This window comes from Herpailurus yagouaroundi, unplaced genomic scaffold, assembly GCF_014898765.1.
Source record: "Herpailurus yagouaroundi ecotype Mexico unplaced genomic scaffold, PumYag 184, whole genome shotgun sequence".
Lineage (NCBI taxonomy): Eukaryota > Metazoa > Chordata > Mammalia > Carnivora > Felidae > Herpailurus > Herpailurus yagouaroundi.
The window spans coordinates 17364924-17380062 of NW_024412415.1; the positions used below are offsets into that span (position 1 = coordinate 17364924).

The following is a 15139-nucleotide window of genomic DNA, read 5'->3' on the forward strand; positions in this document are numbered from 1 at the left end:
TCAAGCCCTGCACCGGGCTCTACAATGACAGCACACAGCCTACTTGGGATTCTCTGTTTCCCTCTCCCTCTTCCCCTCCCTCTGCTAGCACACACGCTCTTTTCTCTCAAAATAAATAAGTAAACATTTTTTAAAGAGAAAAGATTAGGAGTCCCAAGTCTAGGTTTTTCAGGATATCCCACTACTGAGATAAAATTTACTAGTCAAAACAAAACAAAACAAAAAATTCTGAATCTTCCTATCAGGAAGAAAAGTATTTCTCCCTAAAATTCTCACTTACAACTAACTACATGGTTACAGGCAAATCATATACAATCCCTATTATAAAGAAAAAAAAATAGAGTACAAAAATACAGAATAAGGAGAATTTACTTAGGTAGGTATAGCCAGGAAATATCTCACAAAAAGTGTTGACCTATGGGATTTGTTTAAATTGAGGTGTATCTATATGATAACAATTCTCCACTAGCATCCTCAATCATCTGAACTATTTTATATTACTTTATTTTTTAAAGTTTATTTTTAGGGGCACCTAAGTGGCTCAGTAGGTTAAGCATCAGACTTTGGCTCAGGTGATTATCTCGCAGTTCTTGAGTTCGAACCCCACGTCAGGCTCTGTGCTGACAGCTCAGAGCCTGAAGCATGCTTCAGATTCTGTCTCCCTCTCTCTGCCCCTCCCCCAATCGCACTCTCTTTTAAAAATAAATAAAACATTTAAAAAAAATAAAATTTATTTTTATTTATTTTGAGAGAGAGAGTGCAAACCAGGGAGGGGCAGAGAGAGAGACAGACAGACAAAATGCCAAGCAGGCTCCTCCCTGTGCAGAGCCCCATATGGGGCTCAAACCCATGAACCACAGTATCATGACCTGAACGGAAATCAAGAGTCAGACGCTTAACTGAATAAGCCTCCCAGGTGCCCCTGAACTATTTTAAAAAGAAAAGATCTCTACACCATAACCCCAATTCACAGTACTTCCTTATCCTATCACTTACCCAAACCCCAATACCATGATTTACAATAATTTCCAATTCTATTCCTTTGTTCCACACAGTTAAACAAAATGTGGTGTCCTCTCAATTCTTTCTGAATTAAAGTAATATATCTGGTCCTTCCTTTCAATTTCCACAACCCTTACCCCTTTTCATATGAAAAACAGTATCAGGTCTATGGTGTGTCCTCTATCTTATTATTTTAAATTATATTGGCAAGGCTGGTTGATTATTTTCTCCTAGGAACAAAATGTATAATTTAAGTATATAAAGAATTATATAGACCTCGCAATTAGGAGTTTCATATGAAAGGATGTCAGAAATCAAGGTAAGCTTATGGATCAGACAATTAAGCTTTTTCTGTTAAAAACAATTTTTAACTATTAATAACATTACTAAAAGGTTGCAAAAGTTTGTCAAATTACTCATTACATATGTTTATATTTTTGCTTTTATTTTATGTAGCAATTAATAATTCAATTTAACACCTGAAAAGCAATATATAAGGTAACATGGAGGTAGATACAAAGATGTCTCAAAGCACTTAGGCTCCAAAAGTTCATCTGTAATTTAAAGATAAAATGTTACACAGGTATATATAAATGACCACAAATATGCAGTAAATTAAGTAATCTGTCTTGTTAAATTTCAATAAATATTAAAACAAAATACAACTTTAACTGTTCTGACCTTTTAATTTCATTTATGTTTTGAATTTTGGAAGAAAAAAAATGTATAAATACTGCCCAATCACAGATAGTATCAGAAGAAGCCTACTTTATATAAAACTTTAAAGAAGCACATCCTCAGTCTATCAAACCCCAGAAAATATTTCTGCTTGCTAAAACAGCAAAGCATTTTGGCTACACAACCATGAAACTGTTCATGTAAATACAAAATGTAAAAACACAATTAGTAATGTAGAGAGATGCTTATAACACATTAAGTATAAAAAAGCAAGTTATAAAACCTTAGTGTATAATATTATCTCAATCTTGTAAATACAAAAAAAAATACACATACACACATAACTGGAGTAACTGGATTATAAATTCCACATTTTCTCTAATTTTAAAATAACACATATTCTTTGTATAGTAAAAAGTCACATGCAAAAAGTAAGAAAATGTTAATAATCGAGGTTTGTTTTAATAAATTTCTGGTAATTTTCAAAAATGTGTTTATCTCACTTTTTTCCCTAGTCAAAAGGACACAAAGTTTATATTATAAATAATCTAATTTTATAGGAAGCACTTTTATTTCATATATGCTGCATTTAAAAATTAGAAAAATTATTTCACTTTCCTAATATGAAGCCATAAAAATTATAAAGCAATTATACAAAAGTTGACTTGTGTTTAATATCTCACCGTCTTAATTCTTAAGAATCAAATAGGCATTTTTAATTATAACACAAAAGTAAATTTTAATCCTCATAAACAAAAGCAAAACATTTTTTAATTACAACTAATTTCAGAGATCTTTATGTGTTTTACTAATCAAAACTGCTTATCCCAATAGATTTTCATATGTGACATGCAAAATGAAAAAATGAAAATTATACTATTCACCTGGACTACATGTTTAAGATCATTACTATTGTATTGGGCTTTTAAGTGGCATAAAATGAGCAGTCTTCAAGCATAAAACAAATTAGTGAGAATTACTTATTATTAATTTCATCATTATATGTACCATGTGCACTATCTTCATTTTAGCTTATAAATTCCCATTAAACTCACATAACTTCAAAATTTATTTACCATTTTAAATAATACAGTACCTCAAGAGCATGCTGAATTCTATCTTTGTGTCTTCCAGCATGAGTGAGGTTGCTGGCAACACTAGAAGTGGTAGTCTCACAAATCTGCTCACCCAAAAGACAATCTTCTGGTAATAAGGTTTCTGCCCAGAGTCGGCAGACACCATCATGGCATGAAGTTAATAACACATTACAGACAGAACCTCTAATGACAAAGAGAAAGAAACAAAATCAGTGCCACTGATTAAATGCTATTAATATTTGGTTCTTCACAAATAAAAATAGCATCAGTGCACCAAGAGTAATTATTTTTCCAGTAATGGTAATGGATTTACACAGGCTATTTCACAGTCTTACCCAATCCCATTTATTACCTGTTCATACCTGCAAGGTGGAAGGCTGAATATAGGGCTGCAGTTACCATAAAATACAAAGAACCTAGCTATCCCTGACACCGTAACTCAATAAAATCATGTCTTGAACAGCTAAGCTAAATAACAGTATAGTATGCTTCCAATTGCTTAGAAATTACAGTGTATGGAGCAAGAGTGGTCAAAGAGCTTGAAATCATACACAGTACACTGTGAATGTGAACACCATAAAAACTAGGAAACAGTCTTGACAAAGGAAACAGATATTGATGCCCAATTATACACATGCTGCTTGACAACTGAGCTCTGCAGAAATATTAATATCTTCTAAACAAACAAACAGCAAGAGAAAACCTAATCATTGAAAATTACAGAATGACCATATTAAAACATCATTAAATGTAATTAAACTGTATGGCTTATGGGAGTACTTATATCATCTTGTATCATCCTTACCATCTAAAAGATTATAAACAGGTAACAAATGAGCATCTTCAAAATAAAACTTCAAGGATAATACAATTTCAAACTATAAATCAACTTCCATTAAGTTAAAATAACCAAAAATGTTACAGCATCAAGCAGCTAAAGTGACTTAACTGTTCATTATAAAATAACAAAAAATCACTCTCCCTTAAAAAAAACATGCTTACACAGAATCTGACTCAAAGGAAGTATTTTGCAAATGTTTTCAATAGATGCAAATAAGCAGAATAAACTTTTTATTTAGATTTCAAAAATGTACGAATTCTCTTGGGGCACCTGGGTGACTCAGTCAGTGAAGCATCCAACTTCAAATCAGGTCATGATCTCACAGTTTCAGTTCGAGCCCCGCATTGGGCTCTGTGCTGACTGCTCAGAGCCTGGAGCCTGCTTCAGATTCTGTGTCTCCTGCTCTCTCTGACTTGCCCCTGTTCATGCTCGCTCTCTCTCTCTCTCTCTCTCTCTCTCTCAAAAATAAACATTTTTTAAAAAATGTATGAATTCGCCATTCACTGAACACCTCTATAATGTGTGCTATATTTCCCATCAGGTGTAAACAGTTCACAGATGAAATAACCTTCCTTCAAATATAAATACAGATTTCTAAGCAAGTTGTTTTATAATTATATATATGATACAGGAATCATTTGTATGAGCTGTTCTACAGTTTGTTTAATTTTCTAAATACTTTTCAGAGATGCTGAATAGTAACAAAAATTTATAATATTAAATTCTTTGAGAAGGCCCTGTACATGGCCCTAAGAAAAACCTAGATACTTTATTCACTGTGTATGATATGCTTTCCTACCATGTGTATTACTGACTGTTTACTACCATGTTTTATTTTTCTTCAAAGTGTGCTTTTCTGTTACCTGCAAACATTTCCTTCCTGGAATCTTTTACTACTGCTGCTACCACTAACAATATCAGCTAACACTGCCTAAGCACATACTACATGCAAACACTTTCAATCAATATTTACATACACTAACACATTGAGTCTCACTACCACTCTCTGAGTTAGGTACTATTACCTACAGAGAAGAAAACTGAGGTATAGAGAGCTTAAGAAATTTAGGCAAAAGCTCACAAAGCAAATAACAACAACAGGATTTGAATTCAGGCAGTTAACACCCAGAGCCTATGCTCTTCAATTTCACCAGTCAGCGCAGTAAAAAGACCTTTGTTTTCATTATTTTTACAAATACATAAGCAAACAAACCAAAGTTATAGGACGCATTTGTCTAACCTGGGCATATACTTGCTAGTTTTACGCCATGAAAAACCTGACACAGCTCGAGGATGTGCCAAATAAACAAAGGAAAACTGGGTAGACGCCTGTCTCCTTTTCACCTCATGATGATCCTGAGGTATAATTGAGGATTTCCAGCCAGTCATAGGATACCACACTTTCAAAAGACAATCATCCTGCAAAAATATATAGGTCAATATAAAATTAATCTGAATATATAAAACTCAAAACATAAGTGATATGAAGAAACTTTAAAAATGAACCTACCTATAAAAATTAACATGTAACCTTTATATAGTACAAACTCAAATGTAAAATGATTACTCTAAAGAATACTTCTCTTGAAAAATAAATGGGCAGTTTGCTCATTATCAATCTCCTCTGCATAAGGGTGGTTTTCAAATAGAGACTGAAGCCAAATTCCCTCATTTAAATATTCAGGAGTCACAGTACAGAAGATTCTGAAACCAGATGCCTTGGATAAGATAAGAAAGGATAAGAACGATGCCATGTCATCAGTCACTGTTATCATCCTTTCCTTTTTGAAGAGATCTGTAAGGGCAAAACCAATCCTTTTTAAATATGAACTGCTTTGGCGTGCCTGGGTGGCTCAGTCGGTTGAGCGTCTGACTTCAGCTCAGGTCATGATCTCACAGTCTGTGGGTTCGAGCCCCACATCTGGCTCTGTGCTGACAGCCTGGAGCCTGCTTCAGATTCTGTGTCTCCCTCTCTCTCTGTCCCTCCCCTGCTCATGCTGTCTCTCTCTGTCTCAAAAATAAATAAAAAACATTTTAAATAAATAAATAAATAAATAAATAAATAAATAAATAAATAAGAACTGCTTCTTAGACTCTAAGTTAGGAATCAGCAAGCTTTCCCTTGGGCCAGACAGTAAGCTTTGCAGACCACACAACCTCTGATACAGATTCTTCTTTTTTTTTTTTTCTTACAACTCTTTAAAAATGTAAATACCACAATTTTCTGATCTCCACTCTAAACGAAGTGAAGGCATTTAGGAATCACCTCTATGCCCACTTAATAATATATTTACAAGTGTAACAATAGGCACTAACTTTACCATTTTACTTAGTTCTAAGAATTTTGTTAAAGGCCCAAATAATTTTCTTATTTAACAGAAACTATTTGCTTTATACTGTTTTATCCTCAATAGTGAATAGAGCCGTAAGGGAAATAATAAAATGATATAATTCATGCAAAAATCTCACCCTAAGAAACAATGAAATTATGTATTCCTGGAAAGTGTGTATAGGTCTAAATACTATCACCTGGACTAGACAAACATTTCTGGTTTTTTACCATCTTGGTACTCATTTTCAATTTATACTGCATAATGTAGATTTCTTTTATTTTATTTTATTTTTTATTTTTATTTATTTTTGAGAGAGAGAGAGACACAGAGAGAGAGAGAGAGAGAGAGACAGAGTGTGAGGAGGGGAGGGGCAGAGAAAGAGGGAGACACAGAATCTGAAACAGGCTCCAGGCTCTGAGCTGTCAGCACAGAGCCCAACATGGGGCTCAAAGTCACAAACCGCGAGATCATGACCTGAGCTGAAGGTCACTTAACTGACTTCAGCTCGGACACTTAATTGACTGAGCCACCCAGGCACCCCTGTATATTTCTACTAAGGTATCATTTATTTGAGTATTTGAATGATACAGCAAATCTCATTAAGTGCTTAGTCTGAGACAAGCACTGAACAATGTACTCGTTCATTGCTTTCCTCCAAGTACTTTTGTCAACTTAGCATCATTTTCACCTGATCAAATGTACTACATAATCTATAGCAGTGGTTTTAGGCCACATACCATAACAAACACAGAGACACCTCAGAGCCCCCTCAGGATTCATAAAGGAAAGGCAGAGCGCCTCCATGAGTAGGTGGCCTTCTAGCCCCTTTCTCCCATCCCACCAGCATGCCCTCACTCAAATTGAGCAGCCCCACTGTCATCTATTACTGCCTAAAACTAAAATCACACAAAAGTGAATCAGAAATCATTAACAGAAAGATAGCCAGAAAATTTCCAAATATTTGAAAACTAAACAAAACACTTTTAAATTACAAAGAAATTTTTTAAATATGTTGAACTGAATGAAAAGGATAGCAAAATATCAAAATTTGGGGGATGCAGCTACATTAGTGCTTAAAAGGAAATGTACTGCTTTAAATGCTTGTATCAGAAAAGGAGAAAGGTCCCAAATCAATGGTCTAAGCTTCTACTTGAAGCATCATGTAAAGAAGAACAAAGTGGACCCCGAGTAAATAAATGTAATAGTAGGAAAGAATGGAAATCAATGAAATTAAATACAAAGAAAAGCTAGTGAAATCAACGAACCCAAAGCTACTTTTTGAAAATATCAATAAAACTGATAATAATCTATTTAGAGTGATCAAAAATGTTTAGAGAAAAACACAAATTACCATTATCAATCATGAAAGGAGGGACATGATTGCAGATCTTATAAAAACTAAAAGAATAATGAGCGAATACTATGAACAATTTTTCCAAATAAGTCCAATAACTTAGTCTAAATGGACAAATTTTTTGAATGACAATTTCAAAAATGGACAAAGAAACAGAAAACATGAATAGCTCTACAGCTCTGGATCAATTAAAATTGTTTAATTCAAATAAACGTTGAAAAAAAAATTGTTTAATTCAAAATTTGGTTGTTCCAGTTTCGAGAAGAATGCTGGTGCAATTTTGATTGGGATTGCATTGAATGTGTAGATAGCTTTGAGTAGTATTGACATTTTGACAATATTTATTCTTCCAATCCATGAGCAGGGAATGTCTTTCCATTTCTTTATATCTTCTTCAATTTCCTTCATAAGCTTTCTATAGTATTCAGCATACAGATCTTTTACATCTTTGGTTAGATTTATTCCTAGGTATTTTATGCTTCTTGGTGCAACTGTGAATGGGATCAGTTTCTTTATTTGTCTTTCTGTTGTTTCATTGTTACTCTGGAAAGCAGTGTGGAGGTTCATCAGAAAATTAAAAATAGACCTACCCTATGACCCAGCAATACCACTGCTAGGAATTTACCCAAGGGATACAGGAGTACTGATGCATAGGGGCACTTGTACCCCAATGTTTATAGCAGCACTCTCAACAATAGCCAAATTATGGAAAGAGCCTAAATGTCCATCAACTGATGAATGGATAAAGAAATTGTGGTTTATATACACAATGGAGTACTACATGGCAATGAGAAAGAACGAAATATGGCCCTTTGTAGCAACGTGGATGGAACTGGAGAGTGTGATGCTAAGTGAAATAAGCCATACAGAGAAAGACAGATACCATATGTTTTCACTCTTATGTGGATCCTGAGAAACTTAACAGAAACCCATGGAGGAGGGGAAGGAAAAAAAAAAAAAAAAGAGGTTAGAGTGGGAGAGAGCCAAAGCATAAGAGACTCTTAAAAACTGAGAACAAACTGAGGGTTGATAGGGGGTGGGAGGGAGGGGAGGGTGGGTGATGGGTATTGAGGAGGGCACCTTTTGGGATGAGCACTGGGTGTTGTATGGAAACCAATTTGACAATAAATTTCATATATTGGAAAAAAAATAATTGGAACCTTTCACCAAAACAAAAACAGAAACAAAAGAAAAACCCTAAAACTACAACCAAAACTCTAGGCCCATTGATGAATTTTACCAAATTTAGAGAAGAAATAGCACCAGTTCTATATAAATTGTTGCATAAAATTGAGAAAAAGGTCTCACTGTATAAAACCAGTATTATTACCCAGATACCAAAACCAAAGACATAAGACAACTTTAAGGAACTATCTTTTATGAATGTAGCAAGCCCAATCCAGCAATATATTAAAAAAAAAATCATTATCAAGTGGAGTTTATCTGAGCAAAGTGAATTTAACATTTAAAAATCAATCTCTGGGGTGCCTGGGTGGCTCAGTCAGATGAGCATCTGACTTCAGCTCAGGTCATGATCTCACAGTTCGTGTGTTCAAGCCCCCCATCAGGCTCTGTGCTGACAGCTCAGAGCCTGGAATCTGCTTGGGATTCTGTGCCTCCCTCTCTCTCTGTCCCTCCCCGGCTTGCACTCGATCTCACTCTCTCTGTCAAAAATAAATAAACATTAAAAAAATATTTTAAAAAATCAATCACTGTAATTTACCATCTTAAAAAAAGAAAACACAACTCCTAGAATTATCTTAATATATATAGAAAAAGAAACTGACAAAAGTAAACATTAATTCATGAGGGAAATAAAAGCTGTTCTGCAAACTAGGAATAGAAGGAACAGAAGGGAATATCCTCAACCTAATTAAGTACATCTACAGTAAACCTACAATTGATGACATATATAATGGGGAAAGACTGAATGCTTTTCCTAGAAGTTGGTCCTAGTACTCTCAATAAGTTGAACAAGGGAAAAAATAAATAGAAATAGCATAAAAATAGAAAATATTCACAGAAAAATAGAAAAAAACATACAGATTAGAAAGGAAGAAGTGAAATGGTCTTTTTTCACAAAACTCTAAGGAATCTACAAAAAAAAAAAAAGAAAGAAAAAGAAAAGACTTAGACCTGATATCAAGGTCTTAAGACTAAAGATCAAAAGTCAAACAGCAATTTTCTTTCTACATGTTAGCAATCAATGGAAATATAATTTGTTTAAATGCCTTCTACATTAGGAAGATAAACTTAAATTATGTATAAGACATGTATGCTAAAAACTTTACAAAATACTGCTAAGACAAAGAAGACCTAAATAAAAAGTGAAACATACCATCTTCATGGATCTGGAAAACAAATGTTACTGATCCAATTCTTCCCAAACTGATCCATAAAGATACAATGTGAACATAACCAAAATCACAGCAGGCTTATTGGTAGAAACTGACTGCCTTCTAAAATTTGTATGACATCAAAGAAATAATACCACCAAAAATATAATGTTTGTTTATATTTGAGAGTGTGAGCAGGGGAGGGGCAGAGAAAGAGAAAGAGAGAGAGAGAGAGAGAGAGAAAGACACAGAATCGGAAGAGGCTCACCAAAAATATTTTTAAAGAAAAATAAAGTTAGAGGACTTACACTACCCAATTTCAAAACTTACTATAAAGCTATGTAAAGTAGGAAAGATAGTAGAGTACAAGATCCTGACCCTTACCTCCTTTAACAGAAACAACAAGGTCAACAATATGCACTGCAATTCACTCTGAAAACAACGTGAAGACTGGCAGAACACATCTTCCACAGCTAACCATAGAGATGATCAAACTGAAAAGGGTAGGAAGGGCAGAGACTTGACAGGGAACCAAACCCTTGGCCTGGCTACCCACAAACAGGAGGAGCAAGGAGATCAGACCCCACACTAGACACCCCCAGCCCTGGAGACCTGCACTGAGAAAGTGAGTCCCCATAATATATGGCTTTAAAAATCAGCCGGGCTTAACTCCAAAGTAGCCAGAGGCTATAGAAAAGTGAGTTTCTGCCCTTACAGAGCCAGTGTGCCAAATAACTCAGCTCAAGACACAGCATAAAAGAAGCAGATTGAAAACAGCCTAAGATATATGTGAAGAAGATACACTAATTTTAGAATGTGTGCCAGAGAGGCAGGGATTTGCAGGAGCATTCTCTGTCAACAAAAGTGCTGGCCAGCACCATTTTTTCTTGCTTTCCCCTATCCTAGATAGCCAGAAGCTTTCCAGAGCCAGTCCTGACACTCCATCTGCCAGCATGCTCTGCCTAGAGTACTCCTACAACCTGCCCCAACCAACCAGCCAGCCCTAGCAGGCACACTTCCAAAGCAGCACCCAGCCCACCACACCTAGCTCAATGCATACACCCAGGATGAGTACACCCCCTAGCACAGCCACACAGGTCATAGCTCAACCACAAAGGAGGGTACACACAGCCCACACCGGGAAGCCCCTGGAAACCCCAGGGCACCTGGTTCTAGTGATCAGAGGGGACTGCACTGCAAAGTACCACAGGACCCGTTCTATATACAAGGCCACCACTATCAAGACCAAGAGATACAGCTGACCTACCTAATACAAAGAAACAAACACAAGAGAATTAGACAAAATAAGAAGACAGAAGAATACGTCCCAAATGAAAGAATAAGACAAAATTACACAGCAAAAGAGCTAAACAAAACAGAGACAAGCAATATGCCCAATTAAGAGTTCAAAGTAATGCTCACAAAGATGCTCACCAGAAACTGAGAGAAGAGTGAATGAAGTCATTGAGAACTTCAACAAAAAGATAGAAAGTATAAAAAATAACCAATCAGAGGTGAAAAACACAATAACTGAAAAGAAAAATACATTAGAGAGACCCAACAGCAGATTAGAGGATAAAGAATGAATCAGCTAGTTGGAAGATACAATAATGGAAAGCATCCAAACTGAACAGCATAAAGGAAAAAAGTCATAAAAAATGAAGCTAGGGTAAGGGATCTCTGTGATATCATCAAGCATAGTAACATTCACATGATAAGGATCCTAGAAGAAGAAGAGAGAGAAGAGAATAGAAAACTTATTTGAAGAAATATTACCTAAAAACCTCCCTAACATGGGGAAGGAAAACAGATATCCAGGCCCAGGAAGCAAAGAAAGCCCCAAACAAGATGAACCCAAGGAGGTCCACACCAAGACGCACAACAATGAAAATGGCAAAAATTAAAGATAAAGAGAGAATCATAAAAGCAGCCAAAGAAAATGGTTACATACAAGAGAAACTCCATAAGGTTATCAGCTGCTTATTTCAGCAGAAACTTTTACAGGCCAATAGAGAATGGCAGGATATATTCAAAGCGCTGAAAAGAAGAAAAACTAAGAACACTCTACAATGAAGAATACTACAACCAAGAATACTGTACCAGGCAAGGTGATCATTCAGAACTAAAGGAAAGATAAAGAGTTTCCCAGACAAATAAAAGTTAATTAAAAAAGAGTTCATCACCTCTGAACCAGCCTTGTAAGAAATATTAAGGGAACTCTTTTAAGTAGAAAGAAAAGGCCATAACTAGAAGAAAACTATAAAAGAAAAAACTTTTACTAGCAAAAATAAACATATAGTCAAGATAGTAAATCAGTCACTTTCAAAGCTGGTGGAAGATTAAAACACTAAAGTAGTGAAATCAACTATACATACAAAAGTTGGTGAAGGTATATACAAAATTAAGAGATGTAAAATATGATATATGCATAAAACTTGAGTAAAAATGTAGTGCTTTTTTATTTTTTTTTTTACATTTTTTATTTATTTTTGATAGCGAGAGCACAAGTGGGGAAGGGGCAGAGAGAGACGGAGACACAAAATCTGAAGCAGGCTCCAGGCTCTGAGCTGTCAGCACAGAGCCCGACGCACGGCTCAAATGCACAAACCACGAGATCATGACCTGAGACGAGGTTGGACGCTTAACCGACTGAGCCACCCAGGCACCCCTGTAGTGCTTTTAGAATGTGTTTGAACTTAAACAAACATTAACTCAATACAGACTTATATAGAGTATTATATATAAACTCCATGGCAACAACAAACCAAAGATGCACAATAGATACACTAAAAATAAAGAAAGAATCCCAAATTTAACACTAAAGAAAACCATAAAATCACAGGGGAGAGAGCAAAAAAGAAATAGAGATGAACTATAAAGAAACTAGAATACAATGAACAAAATGGCAAGAAGTACACAGCTATCAATAATTACTTTAACTGTAAATAATGCTATAATAAACACAGGAATACATATATCTTTTTAAATTAGTGTTTTGTTTTCTTTGGGTAAGTACCCATCAATGGAATTACTGGATCCTACAGTAATTCTACTTTTAATTTCTGAGAAACGTCCATACTCTTTTCCACAGTGGCTGTACTAGCTTGCATTCCCATTAACAGTGCACAAGGTTCCTTTCTCTCCACATCCTCGCCAACATTTGTTATTTCTTGTGTTTTTTATTTAAGCCATTCTGACAATTGTGAGGTGATTTCATTGTGGTTTTGATTTGCACATCCTGATGACTAGTGATGTTGAGCACTTTTCATTTGTCTGTTGGCCATCTGTATGTCTTCTTTAGAAAAATGTCTATTCAGGGGCACCTGGGTGGCTCAGTCGGTTGAGCGCCGACTACAGCTCAGGTCATGATCTCTCGGTCTGTGAGTTTGAACCCCGGGCCGGGCTCTGTGCTGACAGCTCAGATCCTGGAGCCTGTTTTGGATTCTGTGTCTCCCTGTCTCTCTGACCCTCTCCCATTCATGCTCTGTCTCTCTCTGTCTCAAAAATGAACAAACGTTAAAAAAAAAAGAAAAAGAAAAATGTCTCTTCAGGTCCTCTGCCCATTTTTAATTGTATTATTTGGGGGGGAGGGGTTGGTGTGGAGTTGTACTAGTTTTTTATATATTTCATATACTAACCTTTTATCAAATATATAATTTGCAAATATCTTCTCCCATTTAGTAGATTGTGTTTTGTTTTGTTGATGATTGATGATTTCCTTCACTGTGCAAAAGCTTTTTATTCAGTACAGCTGATGTCATATGTGGAATTTAAGAAACAAAATAAATGTACAAAGGAAAAAAACGAAAAACCAGACTCTTAAATATAGAGAACTGGTGGTTTCCAGAGGGGAGGTGGGAGGGGTAGATGGGTAAAGTAGGTGATGGGAATTAAGAGTACAGTTACTGTGATGAGCACAGAGTAATGTAAAGAATTATTAAATCATTATATTGTACACATGAAAACTAATATTATACTGTATGTTATACTTGAATTTTAAAAATAAATTAAAATTTTAAAAACAAAAAAACAATACTCATCTATATGCTGCCTACAAGACTCATTTCACACCTAAAGACAATACAGACAAAGTGAAGGGATTATGAAAGATATTAGATGCAAATGGAGGAGAAAAAAAAAGCTGAGGTAGCACTCATATCAGATAACACAGACTTAAAAACAAAAACTGTAAAAAGACAAAAAAGGGCTTTACATAATAATAAAGAGATCACTCTAACAAGAGGCTGTAACAGTTGTAAATATCTATGCACCCAATACAGGAGCACCTAAAGATATAAGGCAAATATTAACAGACATAAATGGAGGAATTTATAGTAACACAAAAATAGTACAGAACTCAAATATCCCAATACCCCACTTGCATTAATGGATAGGTCATCCAGAAAGAAAATCAATAAGGAAACAGTGTCTTTGAACAACACATTAGACCAGATGGACTTAACAGAACATTCCACCCCAAAACAGCAGAATACATTCTTTTCAAGTACACACATTCTCCAGGATAGGTCACATTAGGCCAAAATAAGTCTTTAAATAAATTTGAGAAGACTGAAATCATATCAACATCTTTTTTAACTACAACAGTGTGAACTAGAAATCAATTATAATGAAAAAAAAACTGAAAGAAAAAAACAAATACATGAAGTTTGCAAAACAAGATGCTACTAAACAACCAATGAGTCAATGAAAAAATCAAAGAAGAAATAACAAAAACATGGAGACAAATGAAAATGAAAAACAATGGTCCAAAATCTGTGGAATGCAACAAAAGTAGTTCTAAGAGGGATGTTTAGAGAGATACAAATGTACCTCAAGAAACAAACAAACAAATTTCAATCTAACCTCACAGCTAAAGAAACTAGAAAAAGAAGGACAAAGCCCAAAATGAGTAGAAGAAAGGAAGTAATAAAAATTAGAGTATAAATAAATGAAATAGAGACTAAAAATGAATAGAAAAGATCAATGTGACTAAGACCTAATGCTTTGAAAAGATAAATTTATTAAGCCTTTAGCCAGACTAATAAAGAAAAAACAGAGGACATAAAATCAGAAATGAAAGAGAAATTACAACCAATACCACAGAAATACATAAAAATTACAGATTACAACAAAGAAAACTATATGCCAACAAACTGAACTTAGAAAAAAATGGATAAATTCCTACAAACATCAATCTCCCAAAACTGAATCATAAAGAAATAGAAAATCTGAACAGACCAATTACTAGCAATCAAGTTGAACTGGTAATCAAAAACTGCCAATAAACAAAAGTCCAGTACCTGATGGCTTCACAAGTGAATTCTACCAAATATTTAAAGAAGAGTTAATACCTATCCTTCTAAAGTATTCCAAAAAATAGAAGAGGGAGAAATCCTTCTAAATTCATTCTATGAGGCCAGCATTACCCTGATACCACAACCAGACACAAAGACACACACACACACACACACACACACACACACACACACACACACACA

General features: G+C 35.0%; 1 protein-coding gene across 4 annotated transcripts in view; it reads right to left on the bottom strand.

The window, feature by feature from the left end:
- The window catches only part of DMXL2 (Dmx like 2), a 154992-nt gene that overhangs the window by 89602 nt on the left and 50251 nt on the right, over window positions 1–15139 (bottom strand). For all 4 annotated transcript variants that reach the window (XM_040492692.1, XM_040492690.1, XM_040492691.1 and 1 more), the window contains exons 7-8: window positions 4859–5037; window positions 2777–2960 (exon numbers count right to left, since the gene is read on the bottom strand). In XM_040492692.1, coding sequence (XP_040348626.1) covers window positions 2777–2960; window positions 4859–5037 — 363 coding nt within the window. The remainder of the gene's footprint in view (window positions 1–2776; window positions 2961–4858; window positions 5038–15139) is intronic.